This window comes from Haliotis asinina, chromosome 3, assembly GCF_037392515.1.
Source record: "Haliotis asinina isolate JCU_RB_2024 chromosome 3, JCU_Hal_asi_v2, whole genome shotgun sequence".
In the NCBI taxonomy this organism is placed as follows: domain Eukaryota; kingdom Metazoa; phylum Mollusca; class Gastropoda; order Lepetellida; family Haliotidae; genus Haliotis; species Haliotis asinina.
In genome coordinates, this window is record NC_090282.1 from 60,935,756 (window position 1) to 60,959,099 (window position 23,344).

Below are 23,344 nucleotides of genomic sequence, written 5' to 3' on the forward strand. Positions count from 1 at the left end.
ACATTTGTGCTTGAAGTCTATCAGATTAGGAAGTATGTTATGAAAGCTGTTTTGTAGTCTGTATGGAATAATTCTCCCTCAGAAGCCTCTAGATTACAGTGAATTTGAAACTGTACAGACTTGCTCCGTCTGTTTACATTTGCAAGAGGTTGGAATCTATATTTGTTTTCCATTATCGTGTCATTAAACCTTTTCCGAAGTGTTGTTAGAAGTTGTGCTCCAAAAGTTTCATATTTTGAAAAATGTGAAATTTTCACCTTGATCAGACATCGGAGCATGGACAATGGTGTAAATTCTCTCATAGTGCTCAGTCGACATCACCATCCATCCTTGCTTTTAGACAATACGGTCACAATTTCGCTATCAATACGGTTTAAACACTTTAGTTAAACAACTGATCAACATGAAAGAGATAATTCTCTCCCAAGCACTTCATGAGGTGAATGTAACAAAAGAACAACCAAAACGCTGTTTGCAAATATTTATTGCAATGACATTCAAAGAACATACTCACTGTTACACTTCTCTAAGACTCGCAGCACCAGACACAAATATTGATCATAAGCTTCATATGCAATGAAAATCAAACATCTGACAATAATCTTCATTCAGAACCACATGAGCTGTCAAAAATACCATCATTTTCAATGCTGCAGCATTGTGACTGGTCTGAAGTTCATTTTCTTCGCACATTACTTGGAAGTACTGCTGACTCGTGTTAACTTTGCAACCTGTTAACCATCTGACCAATGGGACAGAGATCTGTGCTTTGATGTTTCTCTTCACGTTTCCTTATCGCTGTGGATGTAAATGGTGTTATGCTGCTGTTTCAATAAAAGCACATTGGGGCCACCAAAGAGCAAGCAGTCTGTTGCACCATCTCATCACAGAGATGCCTGTGAATGGACTTCAGCAACCTGGTGGGGGGGGGTTGGTGGTGGTTGGAAGGTTTTTGTGCACTGCGGGGTGGTGGTTGCACTGGACAGCAACTTACAATAACCACTGGTCCAAACCATGCTTCAGGTTCCAGCCTGATAACACTACAGAAATGCATATGTATTGAAAATCAGTTGTTCTAAGGAAGACAATGGAATGTTTGTTTTAATTCCTCCAGCATAACTAGCTTATTAAATAAAATGTTTCTATACTACAGAAAACAAACTTGCTTTCCACACCAAGCTTTGGCACAAAATGAAACACGTCTTGTCATGTGACAATTATAACACTATTCACATAAAAACTTATGTAGACCGTGCAGACTGTACTGTGATAAAGAAAAAGTCATTTCAAACTATTGTTTACTTTTTCTGGAAGCGTAGAAAAAGATACTGTTCCAGAAATTCCAAAAACATAACTTGTCACCTTTAATAAAAGGTATATTCATGTAGCTAAACAAGAAAATAAAATCTCTTCACAGTAAGAAACAATTCTTTAAAAACTTTCTCTGTCTTGAGAATAACAGAAAAGACAAAGATAATCATTAAAGTGACAACAAATATAAATTCCTTTCAAATTGCTCTTTCACACCATTGAACGAGAGAAAAATTGTGACTGCTTTTAATAAGGAGGCTTACTGTCAGCTTAATTTTACAATACAAGTTGTGCCACAAAAGGGATGGTAATCAAAATAATAATAATAATCATCATTTCAGTGATGTACAACAAATGGGATAACAACTTTAGGGTTAATACAGCATTAGGTTTATGCCACAGCAAGACCCATAGTACCATTTATTTGGACATTTTCACCATTGCAAAAGAGAAAATTGTGACAGAGCAAGAATCAGAATTCAGGATTGCAAACCAAGCATTCATGCCAATGACTAAAACAACTGAGGTGAAACAAGACCATCATTTGTCCTTGTGTGGACATGATACAGCAGAAATCGACTCAAAAAGTACATGTTTATAACTAATTGTGTATTCAAAGGTGTATGGAATGTATATGTTATGATAACATAAGCTCATATTGTAGATGATTAACAAAACTATTCCATTCCATTCTGGCCACAATCGTAATTGGAAACAGCAGAGATGATACTGTGTTGCGATGTGATACACATCCAAATGGTAAAGTTGCAATAAAATAATATGATAAACAAAAACGTGTATTTAGGAAGTCAATTCTCAAAGGAAATAGATAGTGGTCCGAATTAAACACAAAACTTAATTAATGGAGTCATTTGATGAAACTGTGGCTTGAGACATCACATGCATACATGAAGAAAATACAACCAAACAAATATTACTCAAACCATTTTATCACTCACCTGTTGAAGATACTGCTGTGTAATATTTTTACGGCAATATAATAACGTTTGGTTCAAAGTTAACATCACAATGCTAATGTCACTGCCACATTATTACTAGACCTTGCTCGACTCACGGAAAGCTGAGGGTCCTCACACTGTAGGCAATTTCGCCACAGTTTCTGTCAATTTATGTTGGGGAGTAATAAAAAGAACACTAAACGGGCTTCTGTGAAATACCATTTTTACTAAACTCATGAAAGATTTAGTATCATCTCGCTTTCGCTCATTAACTCGTTTAATAAAATTGTATTACATGGAAGGCCATTTAGGATCCTCTCTGTATGACTCTAACTTCATATGATTATCAATCACAATGTATAGTACATGTTTGGTGTTTTTTTTATATCTGTACCAGAAAATAAATACAAAGAATTATCAAAAAAGTAGCTTCTTTCAGGGGCATATATAAATTTCAGATGTGGAAATATGAGATACCTAAAAACTCTAGACAAACAATCTTGTCCCTTTCTGCAATACTCGTCTGCCTGCCACCCTTTGGTTGTGACGTTCTTGTGGATCAAAAAATTTTCTATTCTCATATCCTGCCTTCCAAGAGGAATATTTTAAAGTTCAGACTTTGAACTAACACTTACCCTATCATCCATTTATGCAGTAGAAAAAAAGCAATATCATATCACTCCAAGCAGATGCATATAAGTTATAAGGATGATAATCCGTGCTTTGGGGCTGTACAAATGAATGGCTTCTGCTTGCCAAATAACACAAACATACAGCAAGTGTGCATATGGTTTTAAAATTATTATGATGAAGGACACCAGAAATGAGATTCACACATTGTATGTGTGGAATCAACCCCTGCTCTTCAGCATGAGCAAAAGTTTCAACCAATAGGTTACCCCAACGCCCGACAGCAAGTCTCCTCTAATTATACACTTCACACTTCACTTCACTTCACATCCATTCAAATACACCCGGGTTAGACACATCGTCTTCAGTCCAGCTGACCCAGTTCCATTCAGACTAGTTATGTTTGTAACACATACTGATTCCATGGGGGTGTCGACTCCCGTGGCTGTGTCTTATTCACTGACTGTCCTCCACATCCATTCTGCCTTTGTGCCCCCTCCGTCCCTGATTTTTCGATTTCTTGGATTTCGTCTTTTCCTGCTCAGCAGGTTGACCAGTGTCAGCTGATATCTCCATGCCCTGAGAAGAGGTCACTGCTGAGTTGTTGGAATTGTCCTCAACCACAGTCTCTGTCTCTGTGACTGGAATACTTGACGGTAATGTTCCAGGACTGGACAATTCAAATGGAGATGTTGAAGCTGTTCCAAAGTCAAAAGCTTTGGGCATCTGAATAATACCTCTCTCCCTCGTCTTAACATCAGGACTTCCCATGTCGAGGCTGGTGTCAGCTGCACCATTTTCTTCAACCATTTCACTTGCATCCATGCTATTGTCATTCTTTGGGCTACCTTGTGCATCACCATGACCTCTTCCGCGACCACGACCACGACCTCGTCCCCGTCCCCATCCACGACCTCTTCCCCTCTGAGCAGACTGAGGTCGAGGTTTTTCTGGAGGTGAGCCATACGTCTGGTTCTTGACATTGTCCAGGTGCTTGGCGTAGTTGGTATAGTTTTGTGGAGCCTTTGCTACCTCCTTGTAGGGGATCGCAATGTTAAGAACATCGGGTACCATGTAAGTCTTCAGCCACACAACTAATGGTGTTGACCCGAATGTGTAGTGGGTGCGCTTGTGGTAGAATAGGAGGCCATCAATCTGTCAATGAAGTACACCGCAAATCAAATACATACTTCCGGAAATTCAGATGACATTTCAATTTGAAGAGACAAAAAAATAAAGAAAAATCTATGATGTGTGAAGCCTGATGACAAAAATTACCAAAGTCTGTCTAAGGTTCCAGTGTCATCAGTGTGTCACGATGTCCTTTTTTTAAAGCTTAAATGGTCAGCCACATTCCAGCATTACATTTAAACTAAGTCATCTTCTCCACAACAAATTAAGTTCCTTTTGAGTGAGTGACTTAGTTTAGCTTTACGCCACGCTCAGCAATATTCCAGCTATATGGTGGCGGTCTGAAAATAATCCAGTCTGGACCAGACAATCCAGTGATCAACAACATGAGCATCGATCTGTGCAATTGGGAACCAATGACGTGTCAACCAAGTCAGCAAGCCTGACCACCCGATCCTGTTAGTTGCCTCTTACGACAAGCAGAGTCGCCTTTTATGGCAAGCGTGGGTTGTTGAAGGCCTATTCTACCCTGGGATCTTCATGAGTCAAGTTCCTTTTGAAGAAAACCCAATTTGGAAACAAAATGAACTTGTGTCTTGTGTGTGCATCAGACACATATTGACTGAATTCATGAATGGCAACATGTTATATGCACAAACACTTCACCTTTGTCTTCAGCAACCCATGTGTTGTAAAACGGGATCAGGTGGTCAGGTTAGCTGACTTGTCATAATATCCCATCGGTGTAGATCAATGTTCATGATCACGGCATTGTGTGGATAAAATATGTACAGATCGCCATCATCAAGCGGGAATATTGCTCAGAGTGCATTACAAAACAAACAAACACTACTGCAGCTTACATCAAAGTTGGCATAAGAGATGGCGTTAGAGATGTTGACTGCTGTACAGGAGAAGCTTGGCAGTGGGAGGAACCGGTACTGAAACACAAATTTGAGATGTGGTTTCGTTTCTTGAGGGACAAACAGTCAATATTTCACACCCTCCCGTTCACAGTTCACAAAGGAACATTTTGATGGAGTAGAATGTACTTTGTAATTTGTAACTGCTGCAAAATTACAAATATTATTTTCAACTCACTGGATTTGTTTTCCTTGCCACAGACACCATCTCTGTTTCTTGAAGTTTCTCGTGCATCCAGTAGAAGCGGAACTCAGTCTACGAATAATGAAAAGATTGCAACATACATACTTGACTGCACAAACACAAGCCAATCTGACTAAACCAGAGTCATCTGATTCTCATAATGTACACCAATACAGACATGTTAGTCTGCTTGGGTTAAGTGCACAGTGTACTGCAGTGGCTTAAAATGGGACACCATACTCAGACCATAAGACTGTGATTGGGGAAACAGTTGGATTTTAAGGCACTTTTAATAATATTCCCCCAATATCACAGCCATGGACTCTCAAAACTGGACACATTGTGTTATCTTACCTCACATATAAATGTTGTTTTCTGACTGGTTGGGCGCTGTTCTGTTATTTTCAATTTACCCTTCTTAAACGCGAGGTACAATGCAATATACATGGCTGCCAATAGCAACTCATTCAGTACTTCATTGCAGTTACTTTTTATCTTGAATAACATTAAAAGACTCATGATGCACAGAAATTATCGATGTTCTGGCAATGGAAATCGATGGAGGGGAGATAACTCTAAATCTGTTTTTCTTGTGTCATCTGCAAAATATAATGATGGCTGCAAAAACTTTTAACTCTCTTTCCAATAAATAAATTCTGACAAAACATTCAAATGTAGTCCCTCTGAATATTAACAAGGGGAATTATGTTGTGCTGACTTTACTAGGAGAATACCCACAAGAAAAAACTGAAAGATGCAAGATTCGAATTGTTTGATTCACACAGGTTGGCTGAAGTGTATGATCGGATACCCATGCTTCAAACAGTTCAAAATTAATATTATGGTGTTCGGTAAGATAAATACATTGTTCACTGGTCCCGAAGGGACCATGGATTGAGGGACCCTTGATGTTTGTTTATGTTTCCTGAGTCCTTTGGGTTACCTCAACCCACGCTCCCCTCAGGACCAGTGAACAACTTATATTGTATTGAGTATAGAACCAAGTCTTGCATCGAGTCAGGCAACCACCATCCTGCCTCTAACACAGCCTACAGAATCATGAGTGTGTTTGGGGGAAGTACCTCACTGTCATAGATAGGCATATTCTTCCAGTACATCATATCCAGCACAAAGTAGGTCTTGTTCATCTCACAGTACAGGCAGTCAAGGATTGTACTCTCTGAAATAGTCATGCAGATCATGTGTCATCACTGATAAAAACATCATTAAAGTATCTGTACTAGTATGGGAGGTAACATAAAAACATGCTGCATGGCAATCCCCAGAGAGAAGTTTGGCATATTGTCACATGGACCAGCTGTGTCATGTAAATTCAAATGGTAGATTGGTGTATTTTAACAGGGACCAGTTATGTCCTAGAAATTCTAAAGGAAGATTTATGTATTGTTACAGAGATAATCAGTATCCTACAAATACCAGTGGGAGACTGGTGTCTTTTTATAGGGACAAATATGTGATAGAAATTTCAAGGGCAACAGTTATGCGCTATTACATGGACAAACAGTGTCCAATAAATCCTAAAAGAAGTACCAGTAATAAGTAGCACCGATCCACTTTGTTCCATGACTGACACTGGAATATCTGTTTTTTTGACATCCAACTTACCTCCATATACGCCCCTTGCTCCCTGACCTCTGCTACCGCCAGGGAGACAAGATGGAAATGTCATGCACTTGAAGCCGCCCTTGGAGTATGCAGTGGTTTGTCCCTGCAGGCATTGACAGAAACAGTTGAAAATTCTGACTTAAATTTAAACCAAACTCAGTGGACTTGTATGGAGTGCATAGCTATCATACCAAGAGAAAGAATTTAAGATGACACAATCTGGTGGAGATATATCATAGAGGAACCCCACTTATATGAACAGTGACATGAACTGCTGAATGATAATCAGACTCACAGCCAATCACCTTTATCCACTCGGGTCTAATATCACCTGTTCCTTTGATGTTGGCTGTCATGTCAATGATAAACAAACATCACCACACACTGAAGCTGTAGGGGAAGTGAAGACTAACAGTTTGTTTGGGGAAAACTAGAACAATATGTTGGTGATATTTTCATTTCTCATAAAGGTTGTCTAGTTGGTAGGGTTTCCTTATAATTTGTGTCCATACATACTGCTACCAAATCAAGTAAATGCAGGTAAAATTTAATGCTGTTTTACCTCCAACAAAATTCTGACAACATAATGACAGAACAGCAAAGGTGGCACCAATGGAATCAATTCAGGCTTCATGAATAATACTCTCACCACAGAAGACTAATCAACCATTCCTTCAGTACAAACCTTGGCAGCAATGACAAGTCTCCTCTTCCCAATTGGGCAGACAACCAGAAGCCATTCCTTCTCCAGGTCCTGGGGCACTTCCACAAGCCACTCAGAGTACATCAACTGCACAGAAAGGGTCATCCTTCACATCATATCATTTTCAATGTTTACAGATAACTGTCTCTGACGACAAATATTTCAATGTTCACCTGTAAGATATGGTTGAATGGTTATTTTACAAAGATAGCTGTTTCAGCCTTCCTGTCATGAATTTATCTTTCATGAACAACTATTCCTGGTTAAACATACATTTCTAACAAAACAAATACTTGTTACCTGTAACAATAAACATTTTGCCCTGGTAATAATTCAGCATTAATTTTTGTGACAAGATTGTTAGAGAATGAAGTGTATCAGTGAACAGCTGTATCTGACAATGAGTAAGTAATACAGTTATAATACAGGGCTTGATATAAGAGATGTGAACCTACTTGAACCATGCGCAACCTAAGATAAAAACTTAGTTGCACCAGGCAAATTCCAATTGCACATACACAATAACATACAATAATGAAAGAAATATGCTATTGAATCATTTCAATGTTTTAGTCAGAAGCGTACCACTCAAAAATTGACTTGCACCTGGTGCAAGCTAAACTAATAACTTGGTTGCACCTAGTTATATGAGGTTGCACTGGTGCAATAAATAAATTGAGTCCTGTAATATAAATGATGACCACTTTGGTCCTGAAGAAAAGATTCATTGTCACTTTTGAAGTATTGTTTGTGTATTACTTAATGCATCACTCAGCAATGTTCCAGCTATACAACAACTGTAAATAATTGAGCCTGCACCAGACAATCCAGTGGTAGACATCATGAGCAACAACCAATAGAATTTGGATATGATGGCCATCTATACTGGAGTAAGGTATACAAATATATCACTTTTGACAAGCATGGGGCAAATCTATAAAGGACCTTCACAGAAGGAACTGGGAGGGGTACCAACAATCATGGGATTCTAGTGTGACTAGGAGATGCAGCCCTGACCCACAACATGCAACCCACAGGATACTTTGGATATTTCTGCCTATATGTATGGTGCAGTGCAGTGCAGTGCAGTGCAGTGCGATGCAGTGCAGTGCAGTGCAGTGCAGTGCAGTGCAGTGCAGTGCAGTGCAGTGCAGTCATTTATGTGTGCTCTTACTTAAAATATTCCTACTGCTAGACACATATTAGATGATCCTGCGCACTAAACGCATTTGTGACAAGAGAGGCAGTACAATGAATTGGGCGAGTACACTTGGCTGCTACAGGTAGCTTGACGATTATGCATGTGCAATACATGCTAACCGTGACACAAAATCAACACCGCATATTCCTTCGAATGATAAGACTGCAATTTCAGGCATAAGACACTGATATTCCACGCTAAGCTTTAGTTAAGATGAAGACAAATAGATGATTGGGGCATTGACCAGCATTTTAGATATTCAACAATTTTGTTACAAAAAAACCCCAGGAAAATGTCATTTGCTTCGTGAAATGGATCGGTGGTCCTAAACATATTTGCTCAGTATATTGTGTTGATTCAATTCATTGGGATTGTACCTGTTCCCAAATCGAGTGTGCTATAATAATTCATGCGTGAAACGCACGGGGAAAATGAACTTCTCAATATTTATCAGACAACCTGTCTCCCTCTTGTTTCAAGTGGATCATTCTGTGGGGCATTCCCAAGTATGCAAATTGGGGTCATTTGTCAGGTTGTGGATCATCTTATATGTGTTTACCAGTAATTCATGACAACACATTCCATTGGCTGAAAAATAATAAGGTAAACTGACCTGCCTAAATCATGTCTGCAGCCTACTACAAATTCACTGAGATACTTCTACATCCAACATAGATTGCTACAGACCAATTCTAACAAACTCCACACAACTTTCCAAATTGTCACCTGTTACAGCCAGCAATGGTCACTAGGGTCATATTTCAGAAACAATGAATGGAGAGATTCCTACAACATCATGCCTATGCCAGTTTCTCACCTGGTCCTTGTAGTAGCGTCCAGGTTTTTTGAGAGACGTCTGCACCTCCATGTCCTCCTCCACAACCTCCTCTTCCTCGGCTTTCTGCTCATCCTGGGGCTTGTCCCACACTCCCTCTGTCAGGTTCCGGGCATGGTTAGAGAAGTCAAACCTTCGTCTGAAGCCAGAAGAACCAATCAAATATAGAAGAAAAATCATACCTTGAGTTATGAGAGGAGGGGATCGTTGTTGAACAACACACTACAATATGGCATCCACATTGCCTTTATCAGACAACGGTGACTGAAAGCACAAGACAGACAACAAGCCACAATGTCACAATGAAACAAAACGGGCCAGGTCACCAATTCTGATCCTCAGAGGTCTGTCATCACAAGCATGGAATATTGGGTCCCAGTCTTCCCTGGAATACCAGCAGTGTTCTGTGGAATCCTGGTTTTCATATACATTAGAATGTGTGATACTAGGAGTATCTATGTGGTACTGACTGAAGAATTCACAAACATACATGGGAAACATTGAGTTTTGTGCCAAAACATGCATTGCAGAAACAAAACAAGTGCAGGTTTTTAATGATGCAGTAAAAGGGATGCATCCAGCTTTTCACAAAACTGGTCCATTTGGCCTGGAAAGTGGACTAACCTTTCTGAACTAGGGTCAACATGTTTCATAATTTTTCCAAGTTTATAACCTCTTATCTTGAGCAATGCTAGAAATGCATGTGATCGTGCTCACTCACTAATTCCAAGAACACAGTAGGAACATTAAACTTTGACCATCGATACCTTGGGATATCACAATGTTAAGAGTTCATTGTTGTTTTTGTATATGACTGACATGGCAATTACTAAAGTTTAGTTGATATAATTTAACATTGTTACTTTTATTAAAACTATATCTCACACTAGTCCAAAAAAGTGTGCCAAATCAACTGGATAGAATATGATGCACTGACTATCAAATTTGCTAATGAAACACCTGCATATACTGTGTAGCCGAGATGCATCCACAGACACTAGAAATAAAATATTCAAAACACCTATGGTTCTCCTGTGGCAGGCAGACATCTATGAACCAGGACAGATGTGACAAAAAACTATGATCCATGTCATGACAGACATCTTTGATCCAAGACAGATGATCCATGTTAAGACAAATTGACCCATATGGTCCATGTCATGACAGATAGCTGTGATCCATGTGATGACACACAAATATGATCATTGTCACAACAGACAGCTACGATCCATGTCATGACAGACAGGTATGATCCTTATCATGGCAGACAGCTGTGATCCATGCCATGGCAATTAGATAGCTATCATTCATCATGTGACAGCTATGATCCACTCTGTCACAATGTCGACTACCCTTATCCACAAGCATGAGGTTATAATGGCCTATTCTGACTGAAATCGCCATGGCAACATGCATGTTACAAGTGTTAATCTAACAAATTGAACCATATCATGCTCAAGAAGGATGTAATGTGGAAAAAATATAATCATGTGCATCACTATCAATGGTACTAAAGCTACACACCCAGTCAAGATCTCTTTGCCATCCTCCACCCATCCATAAACATGACCAAAAGAGCACTAATCACAAGTTTCAAACACCAAAATTTAAAACACAGAAATGGGTATGTATCTTTAATACAAACACGTATGAATACCGTATTCAATGTAATTAGCCCTGATTTTGATGAAAGCTCAAAGGAGGCATTTTGGGACGTACATACCATGCCTTCATTATCCTGAGCACTCAATAGTGAGTGAGTCAGTCTGGTTTTAAACATCCTTCTCTGGCAACATCCCAGATGGGGACACCAAAATGGGCTTCACACTTTGTACCCACGGCTTCCGAGTGACAAATGAACTCTTTAGCCACTTGGATCCTAACGCCCCCTCAATGTTATTGAGATATATACCCTGGACTTACTCACCAAAAGTTCATTTTGTGGCTCATTCAGGCAGCATGGCACTAAATGTAACCATCTAATGCAAACTCTCTCTCAACCATGCAGGCATGTAGCACACCCATTTTCTTCATGTAAGCTCGATTGGTTGCAAAGCTTTACACATAGATAGTACTGAGGGCTTGTCCAACCTTTTGGGCAATAACATCATGTGTAAGCCTGGCTTTTTCTTATAATGAAAGCTACTCCCCTGCCATGACAATCTCTTTTATTAGATATTGTGCAGCTGGTGACGTCACTTTAAAAGCAAAGCTACGATAGTCAATGGGTTTTGGTTACATACAGTTTACAATGTATGTACTACTCAAATGGAGTAACAAAACACCCTTCTTACAAAATACCTTTAACTTAACTCTTTTTTAGCAGTAAACAACAGACTAAAGTCAACAGCCAAGATAATCAAGGATGTTTAAAACCTGTAAACAATTCCGTTTGCTGTCATCTTCCTGAATGTGTAGGGTATGGAGTGTTATTTACATGGACTACGGTATAAGCATAGACACAAAGCAAGAGGCATGTCCCTGGATACAGAGCTCACTCAATACATCTCTGGGAACTTGAACATCTTGAAGTGGGAGAGTATTTCTCTGCAGGGACACACTTTGGACAATCAGTTGTCTCCCTTGTTCTACAACAATTGCAAACACTCATGAAGCCCAACTACCAAGTAAGATTCCATCTATTGTCACATTTCCTCTTACTTAGACAGAATGAAGGAGCTATACGATTGACAGGTCATAAGAAGAGTAAAGTATATAATCATTACATTTTCTTAACATATACTATTTCCAGATTCCTCACTAAACCATTTTTTCCCCTGTGCCTTTGTCACAAAATCTTATGCAATTTGTGAATACTTCACTGACTAAATAGAAAGAATTGTGACCAGAGCTATAGAATAGAGAGTGGAGATTGTAGAACTCAACATCAATACATTGTGGAGTGTTCTACAAACATCCATCAATACATATGCTGCTGTACGACAAGACTGAAGTAGTAGTAACATACATCAATTTTCTCAGATTATTTGGAGAACTGTGTCTCATCTCGCCTGTGGAAGCAGCGAGTTTCACTGTGAGATTCATGAACAGAGGCAAACACATATTAACATGCACTTGAATTCTCAAAAAATCACGTGAAGATTTTCCTGACTGAAACATGTTTCAAAGACAATAAAATGTATTGATGCTTTGATGGAACTGGTATTACCTGATGCAAGTGTCTCCTTGAAAATATAATTAGGATCATTCTGGACTTGAGTTGTCAGTTTTCCAGTTGTTATTTCTATGTTAAACCATTTACAAAAAACAGACCTGTTTTCAAAAGTGGAGACGGTTTCAGGTTATCCTCCGAATGCTGTACAAAGTGCCAAGGAAAAGCGCATGATGTGAAGCTGACTGATTATGTGAGTTTCCTGTATGTCTTTGCCATTTTCTTCCACATTTCCTTTTTCCCATGTTCAAACCATGGATGCACTGTCAACTTAACATGCTGTCAACATACGGATGTACATACAAAGTGACAGAGTGCTGTATGCTGTGCAGACAATCCAATGGTGAGAGTCCAACACCATCTGTGGTGACTGGGTGGAACAGTCAAATGCTCATACATAGTCGGGGTGTATCACATTCAGAAACTTGATCTTGTGCAGACAAACCAACAGTGAAACATCAAGTCAAAAGAATGTATCTTTTATCGTGGGAACAATCAAACTGTCAGTCAGACTGTATACAATAACAGGCACTTTAGAATATCACAGACCAGACATTTCTACCAGATAATAATGAGTGACACAAATACAGGAACTCAGGAAAATTCAAGTTTCTATAATATATTCCAGTTTTAATCACCACCTTAAATATGAATGTGGAGGGAAATCTGAGATTATAAATAGGAACACTACCATGAAGTTGTGTTCCCTTATCTGTTTCCTTCAGTATATATCAAAATTGAGAATGGCATCCAAATGCTTTCTCATGCAAATTACCTACTTCAAACAGGAACAAATTCACTTGTAGCATGCACACAAGATTTCATCAACACTTTTATTTCAAAAGTAAATACTATCAAGTCCAGATTGTCTATCTCACTTTATCATTGTGGGTTCAAACAAGGGAATCCAAGTGAATCTTCCCTCCCCATATCCCTGGGCACATACACCCGTGTTTGAATTACAAGTGACTTCATGGCATATGATTGGCTATCAATGACAAAAAAATATTTAAGGCATGACAGGTAACAGAATATTGTTGCTTGATGATAAAATATACGTGGCTTGTGCTCTATTATTTCTCAGGAGAATATCATAAATTGTTACTGTTGTCTCATAGTAATAAGTATGTTTGACTGATTAAACACTGAATTTAAATACTATTAAATACTAGTATTCATATTCTGAAGGTGAAGAACACCATGTGTCCAAAGGCAGAATCAGAGGAAGCTGATAGTTTTTACTATAAGTTGCCAGGTGTTGGCAGACCAGACTACTTGCAAAAACAAGTGAATCTCTAGGAACATTATACAAACTTTTTCTAAACTGTAGCCAAATGTATTTACTCCTATCAATAGACACCAAAGGGAAATTAGACCAATTACTACTTCATGTCAGCAAAAAATGGGAAAAGATATAATGATATACTTCTTTTGAATCTCTAAAATCTTCCTTCTGCGTGCCTCCTGTCTCTGTGTGGGACTGAGCTTGAGTTTATACTGGGAGAAGCGCGGGTGCTCTGCTGCTGTTGTGTTGAGCTCTCTTGTTACACTGAAGCTGGTGGCAAGGGCTGCGGTCAGTTCCTCCATCTTCTGGAACAACACAAAATATCAATTGCGAAGGAAAGTAATTAAACATGTCAAATTCCTTATTACAGTCAACACTTTTGGTATGAGTTTCGCCTGAAATGTATTCTATTTATTAGGATTATTTGGGACATTTAAGGTTCGGTCTAATCTTAGGTTTTAGGGCTAGGTTTAGGGTTAAGGTTCAGGGTTTAGGTTTCTTATGAAAAACACAGGCATAAATCTTCGGTATAGAGTGGTTAAAAACAACTACGGGAGAAATCTTTCCTAATGTTGACATCCTTATTTAGTGTAGTGTAATTTTACCACGAACTATTATAGTTAGAGTACGATGACGCTTAAACGACTGCATCGCGGATCTTTTCAAAGAAAATCCCAACCTCTTCTTGTCGTTTTCGATGGATCAGGTGCACGAATTCCGGACAACTAAGTCAACCACGCGATAAAACGAGTGACAACTGCCTTTCTTTCAGTGATAAGTCAAAAACATATGCACAATTTATGTTACAAGGTAGCATGCCGATAGAAAAACGTCGGACTTCTAAATGAACTATACCTTCTTCTGTGTTATACGATGCAACAACGTCTTCCCGGCGTGAAATTATACGATGTCTCCATCTTTTACAGCTCTGCATAATATGCCCATAGCTATTCTCATTGGATAACCAACACAAATAAATACAGTTGTATTCGTTTTTAACTCATCATTCTAATTGTCAAATTAATATGTAAACTGTATAAATACGTAACGGGTGAAAAAATTGAGCGATTTTGTGCGAACATTTACAACCCGTTGAGTGAGAAAAACCCAGGTTAAACCGTTGACTGGGCGACCGTCTATTCATCCTGAAGTTATTAAGACGGTTGTTTTGGCAAATATCCAATATTATGTGTATATAAACTATTGATTCATATAAATCCGTCTGTCAGTGTTGAAAATAACCCGTCCAAGGCAAACGGGTATTTCAAACGCAGCCTACACGAGAACATCCTCAATTAATCATCTCATTTTTTATATTCTCAAAGCTATCCAGTTCTACCATACTCACACTCTGGCAAAGTCGGCGGCGACCCGTAACTTACTGACCTGCCTTGGCCTCCCTGCCCTGTTTTGTGCCCAACTCCTGGCTGAATATTCTTCCAATTTTTGTATACAGCAGACAGTCACAACCCTTGTAATCATCTTGACCAACTTTCTTTTCTTTTCTGCTGTCGACAAAGGAAGCCGTCAGTGGAGATAACTCTTGATGCAGAAGACGGTTCAGTCTTAAGGCTACAAGACTTGCCTCCCGTACTGAGTGCCTCACTACTTAATGTAACGTCTATTTCAAAATTCCAATTGATCAGTATCAGGAAACACAGATTTGTCAGTCAGTATAAGAAAAACATGTCGCAAAAACGTGAATTTGACTGAACACTCGATGATCATATTTAGTTTTAAATAACCACCCCATAATAAAACCGAACCCGTATCTTCAGTGTGAGGGTACATTAACATCAAGTCTCAGATATAAACATATTTCAAATACTTGAATTAATGTGATGTACAACTGGTATGAAGCAAATGTGCATAATTTGATGTAATTTTCAATGAAAAATAATAATAACAAGATTTGTGGTGTTTCCATAATAATTGTTTAATTGTTGAAAGGATTATCTGGAAATGGGTACTATTTGACAGTAGGCATCGTGACAAGCTCTTGAAGAAATGTGATGTCAAAAGTCAGTTCACAAATTCAATATTGTGTGATTTTGGTTTGACGTAAATGTCTCTCCATTTTATCCCAAACGTGCTAGATAAGGGACAGGTCCGGAGAAACGCCTGGCCAGGGGAGTACCGGAATATTCTGCTGTCCCAGGGAATCAGTCACGATACGAGCGACGTGTGGACAGCCATCTTCCAGAGCGTCAAGTTACGTCTCTGTCCTTAAATGAACGGTTGCGTTATACCCAAAAGTCTCATTCGTGTGTCGCAGTTGGATCCGACCACGATATGTGATGGTTCCCCGCATCATAACGCTATCCAACAATTTGTCGTCTTTGACCAACGCAAGCGTAAGCATACCGTCCACCTCGCCATCTGTTTCGCCGAGATTCCATTAGATGGGTCAGCCGAATGTGGTCGTCTTGCTGACGTGACGTCACGCGTCTCCATTCCAGTCTCTAACCTTCCAACAGCGCGGAGACACCGAATCCCTGTAAGCCGTGGCATGACGTACGCTCAGTTTAAGTTGAAACTAACGTCTTTGCCACAGATGCTTGGTTGGCATTTAGAAGATGGAAGGTAACAGGACAACCATTGTTATGGATTTACAACTTCTTTAATATTTACACAACACGACGTTTCTGGGCTACTTCTCTGGGCCCTTTCATCAGGTGAGTACATACTACAGATTTTGCTCGTAGTCACATTCTGTCATTCACCTAATGAAGGTGCAAGAAGAAGCCCAGAAACGTCGTGTTGTAAATGTTAAATTCGTTGTCATGTGTTTTTCCACAACACCAAAAGCTAATTTTAGAGTATAATCAACCGTTTTTCATTTTTCAATATCAGGTGTGTGAACTTCAGGTGTAAAACAACATGCACAATATAAGTACGGTTACTGTGCACAAAGTGTTGTGTACCCATCTGAAAGTTATCCAACGAGTGTTGTGTAACCAAACAAGGATAGTCAACGATAGAGACGTCATATGATAGTCAAGTCAAAACATCGGTTTCACAACAGTCCCGTTTACTGCTGACTGGGCTCTGTTCTGTTGCGCAACTTAGTGCAATAACCACTCCAGAATGTTGAGAGTAATTCATTTAACTGGATACATAAATATTAATCAGTATGATTTGATGCAACTGAGAACTTGTATAATGCAACACAACGCTCCTTCTAATCCTTGCAAACACGTCGTGCAAAATTCGGGCAAATCTCAAAACGAGGCTTTGCCGCTAGAATAGTTTGGGGTCTGGTACGGAACTGATATGATATCAGTCTCATTGTGCGTTACAGAACTACACTGAATAAGCGCAAAAACACATAACAGGTGTAACCAGTGAATCATTTTAGCCTAGCCTACTGCCCCCAAACATCCACCCACCCCAAGTCCCTATTCTCGCACGCACGCACGCACGCACGCACGTACGCACGCACGCACGTACGCACGCACGCACGTACGCACGCACGCACACTGCATGTCATGTACAAAATGAAGTACGCACCCCTAGTCCATGTGCACAAATTTGATGTATTGATGAGACCCTACCTCCCAAGAACAGCATGGGTCTACAAGGAGGACTGGATAGGGTATGGATTGACTGTCCAATATCGTTCACGGGCAGCTAAGGAGAGAGCCAAAATGACCTCTCTTATACGTTGTGTGACACTGAATGATATGCTAACAAAAAAACTCGCATGTCTCAACTGAACCTTAACATCACTATAGGTGTGTTAATCACCGTAAACGATAGTTGTTGCTGATAACTATTAGTTCCTGGGTTTAGTGCTATGGTCGTCTGACTTGAGTTCACTTGAGACAAAATTTGTATAAACTTTTGGTTTGATAATTAAGAGTTTAGAAACATGTTCATGTTTATAAGGCAGACAGAGGGAGAGGGAAGATGGGACCGTAAAGTGGAAAGATGTATAGGTCTGTACATAAAGATAAATTGCTGACAAAACAAGAAACTCGCAAAGTAAAGCGGCTTGAGAGAAAATATAAAATATATTTTGAAAACAAACAAAAACCCAACAAAATGTATATAAAAAAAACTATAAATAGCCTTTTATCCACCGTGTGCTGAATGGTCCGACGGAGTGCAAACGATGAGTCCAGTTTAACTTGTAAAGATATCTTGAATTTGTAAACATATATTGCCCAGCGACTCAGTGACCCAGAACGATCTACCTCCTGTCGTATTATCAGACATGCAGTCCAGCCACCTGCAGTGCGATTTTAACACATCCAGTAGTGTAAGATATGTAGTAGATCGGGACAATACAATTAAAGCTGAGGCTACACGCACACACACATACACACACACACAAAGCCTTCTGAAAAGAAGTATATGTTTCACTGGTGACAGCTCGTGCCACCCCGTTACGGAAAAGGGCGAGTTTTGACGAATGGACCTGATCGAGTAAATGTTACAAAAGACATATCATTTATATACCGCCCCGGTTGTAATTAAATCGTTCCACCTCAAATCGTGCGTTTTCATCAAGGATTTGAACATGTGTGTCACTCTGCAGGTGTATTTATAATACAAAGCAGAGAGTTCGTTCAGCGCCCGGTGGTGTTGGTCACATGACGCTCAGTTCACGCCAGCAGCAGCACGGAGCGCGGCGAGTTTGTTTCAACGACGACAGGGTCATTGGGTCGTTGCGATACAGGTTATCAGTGAATGTCTTAGTGGCAAACTGTGTATGAGACATAATTAACATGGGGTTTCCGTTGCTGCTGTTAACTGCAGCTTTCACGCCTGTATTTTCGATTCCACTAACTTTCCACAGCGTAAAAGACGAAATCGAAAGTCACCGTGCTGATGCGGAACGAATAATAAACCTGGTGGTCAATGGGAGCGCTAAAGGACAAACATACAACCGACTGGCCGAGTTTGTGGACACATTCGGGAGTCGTATCGCCGGTTCTCAGAATCTTGAAAACGCCATTGATTACATGATGGAGAAATTGAAGGAGGATGGTCTGGAGAATGTACACGGAGAGTCTGCCATGGTGCCTCACTGGGTGCGGGGCAAGGAGTCAGCCACCTTGAGACAGCCACGGGTCTTACCCCTCAATATACTGGGTCTCGGGGGTAGTATCGGAACCCCTCCGGAGGGAATCACAGCTGAGGTCATTGTGGTCAAGACGTTTGATGAGTTAAAGCGAAGGGCTGCCGAGGCTCGCGGGAAGATAGTGGTCTACAACGAGGACTGGGTTGGGTATGGGGAGACTGTCCAGTATCGTTCACTGGGAGCTGTGGAGGCGGCCAAAGTGGGTGCTGTGGCCTCTCTCATACGTAGTGTGACCCCTTTCTCTATAGACAGCCCCCACACAGGCTGGCAGGACTACAGCGACAACGTCACCAAGATACCCACAGCCTGCATCACGATAGAAATCGCTCAGATGCTGCACAGGATGTCCCTGAGAGGGGAGAAGATCGTCATCAACCTCAAGATGGAAGCCCAGAACCTGCCCATGGTCAAATCCAGAAACACAGTGGCTGAGATTAAGGGAAGTACATACCCGGATGAAGTCGTGATCGTGAGCGGTCACCTTGACAGCTGGGACGTTGGACAGGGGGCGATGGACGACGGCGGCGGTGCCTTCATCTCCTGGCAGGCCTTGTCTCTCGTCCGCCAACTGGGACTTCGCCCTAAGCGTACTCTCAGGATGATCATGTGGACTGCTGAGGAAGAGGGACTCTGGGGCGCACAGGAGTACTTTAAACAACACGCAGCCGAAATTCCAAAACACAGTTTAGTAATGGAATCGGACATGGGGACCTTCAACCCAAGAGGTCTCCAGTTCTCTGGAAACAAGGAAGCCACTGCTATCATGAAGGAGGTGGTCCAACTTCTTAGTTCCATTAACAGGACAACCCTCTATAGTCCCGCAGATGTCAGCGACACCACCTTTTGGGAAAATATAGGTGTACCCAGCGGCAGCATAGAGAACGACAACGAAAACTACTTCTACTTCCACCACAGCAACGGTGACATGATGACGGTTGAGAACTCCAGTGTCCTTGACCTTTGTTCTGCCATCTGGGCGGTGGCGGCGTATGTAGTGGCTGACCTTGACGCCATGCTTCCAAGGGACACGACAGAAGGTCCACTTCAACTTTGATTAAGTATTTTACATCCCTCCGATTTCAACGCGTCACGATTCTGGCAGGAATATGTTTCATACAAACGCCAGTGTTCTTTAATAACGCCAAGTCAGGATAGGGCAGTCAGGAAATCAATGATCACATGAGTCTGTAATGGTACATCACCTACTCGACCACTATTTCAAAGGGTACCAATAGTGACAGATGGCGCGACGGGAAGTAAAGTTTGAAAGGTAGGGTTTGACAATATTAGCATTGGTATTTCATACTGCAGAACCCTGGTCACATGTTTGCAATAATACATTGTTTAGTTTACATCTATATTTGATGCGTATATATACGGAGGGTCCGTTTTTGTTGACATGGTTCGACAGCTTAGTCGTATTTCAGTTCTGAAAAGCACAATTATTTGACAGAATGCAAGTCTTATTTTGAACGTTGATGTACAGGACGTAAATATGTCTTCCAAAGTATATTGCATGAAACATGAGTGGTAACTGCTGTATTAAAGGATTGTTTGGGCCAGTCTGTTCAGTCTTCATTTGCCCGTGTACATCAGCAGAATTATTTAGTTAAATCTGTTATATATCAACGTTTTCACAAGTGTGTACCTTTCCACCGAGTTTAGATACAGGATAAATTTGTGAGTTACTTAAAATTTACATAGAGGGTAGATTGTGCTTTGGGGGGTATGAATACACAACGTCATTTGAAAATGATCAGAAGTGACGTGTAATATTTTGGATCGATTTCTCAGTAAAATACAGATCCCAGTACCTTTGTTAGTGTGAGTCCCATGCGTTATTCGAACCCCGTCTCTCATCTCCCTCTGGATGTGACTCAACCTAACAAAACTACTGGAATCGGTACTGAGAAAGCGTAATTGGCGATATAACATGCATGTTACATACCTGGACGTATATTGACATACATCATGTTTTGAATGGACTTCTGTCCATATTTTCTCGTATACATGTTTTGTGAGTCGAAAAATTGCTGAAAGTGGTCAGTTCCTCGATAGGTTTGGTTTGCTGACATAACCCTTGAACTGTCACCATTATCGCAGAATGGTGACGGTGGGGAGGCCTAATGGTTAATGCGTCGGCTCGTCACGCTGAAGACCCGAGTTCGAGTCCCTACATGGATACAATGTGTGAAGTCCATTTCTGTGCCCCCACCGTGATATTGCTGGAATATTGTTACACGTGGCGTAAAACCATATTCTCTCACTCGGTGTGACAGGCGAACGCTTTAACGACTAGGACATCCCACCGCCGGGCGCACTCTACACTCCAGGCAGACACGCTATCCACTGGACCACGGTGTCTGCCATTTTCCATGAATATTGTACATAGACGACAGTATTTTGAATTGTGGTGAATATTAAACCTTACATGAACCTGTACATTTTGTTTGATAAGGAAAATGTGTGTCTATTTTTGCACCTTCACAATGATATTTACAAATTTGATATTACCTGTTCTTTTGCGTGATATGTACCTTTCAAATGTTAATAAAATATCCATTCTATGTGTTCGAATTTGTCATTGTTAGTTTGTTTGATATACACTTCAACCACCATGGACAGAGCATTGTGTATCCCCGCACCAGTAGTTATGCAGCTGTTCGCGACAATACGGGTCATTAGTTTATCTGAATCTGGTTTTAGAAACAGTATTATAGTTCTGATAGCCGAGAGGATGAATATCACATTGGTATAATCACATCCGACAGATCACATTTAGCCATACAATCGAGCTCCGTTGTCTTGATATTCATAAGGGCCAAGAAAAAAAATATCGAGTTATCCGAACTTCGAGACATCCGACCAGGACAAATCATCACATGTCACTTTGAAAGAAAACAACACAAAAAGTAGATTTCATGTATATTTATATGTCAATACATTTTTACTCAAAGGTATCGCAGTCACACACGATACAGCTTATGTTACAGACACATCTTGAATGATGCAAGTCTATATTATCGCAAATTTCGTTTGCATCAAGTGCTCAGAAACTATTTCAAAAGATAGGATAAGTTATGTACATAATGTTAAAAACGCGTGCTAAGAATCAATGAACACATTCAATTGCAAGCAACATATTCCCGAAAATAATGTACAAAGCTGTGTATAATGTTTATGTGTCCAATGCGACAGTGTAATAACTGTGTCCAAAGAGTGTAATCAGTGTGTCCAGTGCGACAGTGTAATAACCGTGTCCAGTGCAGCAGTGCAATAACGGTGTCCAAAACGACAGTGCAATAATTGTGTCCAATGCGACAGTGCAACAACGGTGTCCATTGCGACAGTATTATAACTGTGTCCAATGCAGCAGTGTAACAACGGTGTCCAATGCGACAGTATTATAACTGTGTCCAAGGCAACAGTGCAGCAATGGTGTCCAATACGACAGTATTATAACTGTGTCCAAGGCAACAGTGCAACAACGGTGTCCAGTGCGACAGTATTATAACTGTCCAGGCACAGTTGTCGAATTGTGATGACAGTTGTCGAAGTCTTCTTATAAATGCTTTCAGTGGCAATGATTATGAGGGAGAGAAAGAGAGAGAGAGAGAGTGTAGTGGACCTTCATCTCTCGACCGATTGTTTACAGGAAGTCTTTAGTCAGAAATTTAGCATGAAATTGGCCATAGTTGTTCATATAGTAATGACTCTTGGAATATGATGAGTGTATGACACTAACAACTGTGTGATGCAATTCGACTGTCAAACGTTCTGGTCTGCGGAGGTTTATTGACCTTCTATTGACACCTCATGCACATTGTGTTGGGCTCCTGTGTTGTGTACGTGCATGTCATGCGTTGCATTGTGGGATGGTGATAAATGAAATGGTGGTGTTGTCATAGAATGTTTGTCTTTGAAAAGTTTGTTAACGCTTGTACTTCCTAAACAAATTGAAATTCAGGTTCCCCTCCTTTCTTAGAGTATATTTTCTTCTCCCACGCAGCATCAAGAATACCAAGAGTGTATACTTTGGCAGAAACATTATAAATAGTGTTCCAACATAATAACATATTATCTAATGTCTTTTGGGATCTAACAATATTGCATACATTGCAAACATGCATATTCGTGTTGAAGAGAATTTAAACAGGAGTGAAATTGCAAATTGAAAACGGAATAAGGACAAATTCGTGCTAAAGGAGATAGTGCACGGGACCGACCGAGTGATAGGGCCGCTCTATCCCATGACACTTATATGTAGCAGGGACGGTAGGGTAGTTTGAGAGTTTGCT

At 40.3% G+C, this 23,344-nt stretch overlaps 1 protein-coding gene and 1 pseudogene across 4 annotated transcripts; one reads left to right on the forward strand and one right to left on the reverse strand.

The window, feature by feature from the left end:
- Positions 1-222: 222 nt before the first annotated feature.
- LOC137278258 (snurportin-1-like) lies at positions 223-14,903 on the reverse strand. Of its 4 annotated transcripts, none has more exons than XM_067810482.1 (10): positions 14,816-14,899; positions 14,102-14,265; positions 12,002-12,091; positions 9,486-9,642; positions 7,450-7,554; positions 6,765-6,867; positions 6,221-6,318; positions 5,133-5,210; positions 4,895-4,972; positions 470-4,055 (listed from the first exon to the last, which is right to left on the reverse strand). In XM_067810482.1, exons 2-10 carry the CDS (start codon positions 14,260-14,262, stop codon positions 3,357-3,359), a joined length of 1,569 nt encoding a protein of 522 aa, XP_067666583.1. In that variant the 5' UTR covers positions 14,263-14,265; positions 14,816-14,899; the 3' UTR covers positions 470-3,356. The 4 variants fall into 4 exon arrangements, with proteins under 4 accessions (XP_067666587.1, XP_067666586.1, XP_067666583.1 ...); XM_067810484.1 differs by having other exon boundaries at positions 14,102-14,262; positions 14,816-14,874; XM_067810486.1 differs by lacking the exon at positions 12,002-12,091 and having other exon boundaries at positions 223-4,055; positions 14,102-14,262; positions 14,816-14,903.
- Positions 14,904-18,529: 3,626 nt separating this feature from the next.
- Positions 18,530-21,619, forward strand: LOC137278263 (carboxypeptidase Q pseudogene; annotated as a pseudogene).
- Positions 21,620-23,344: the final 1,725 nt, after the last annotated feature.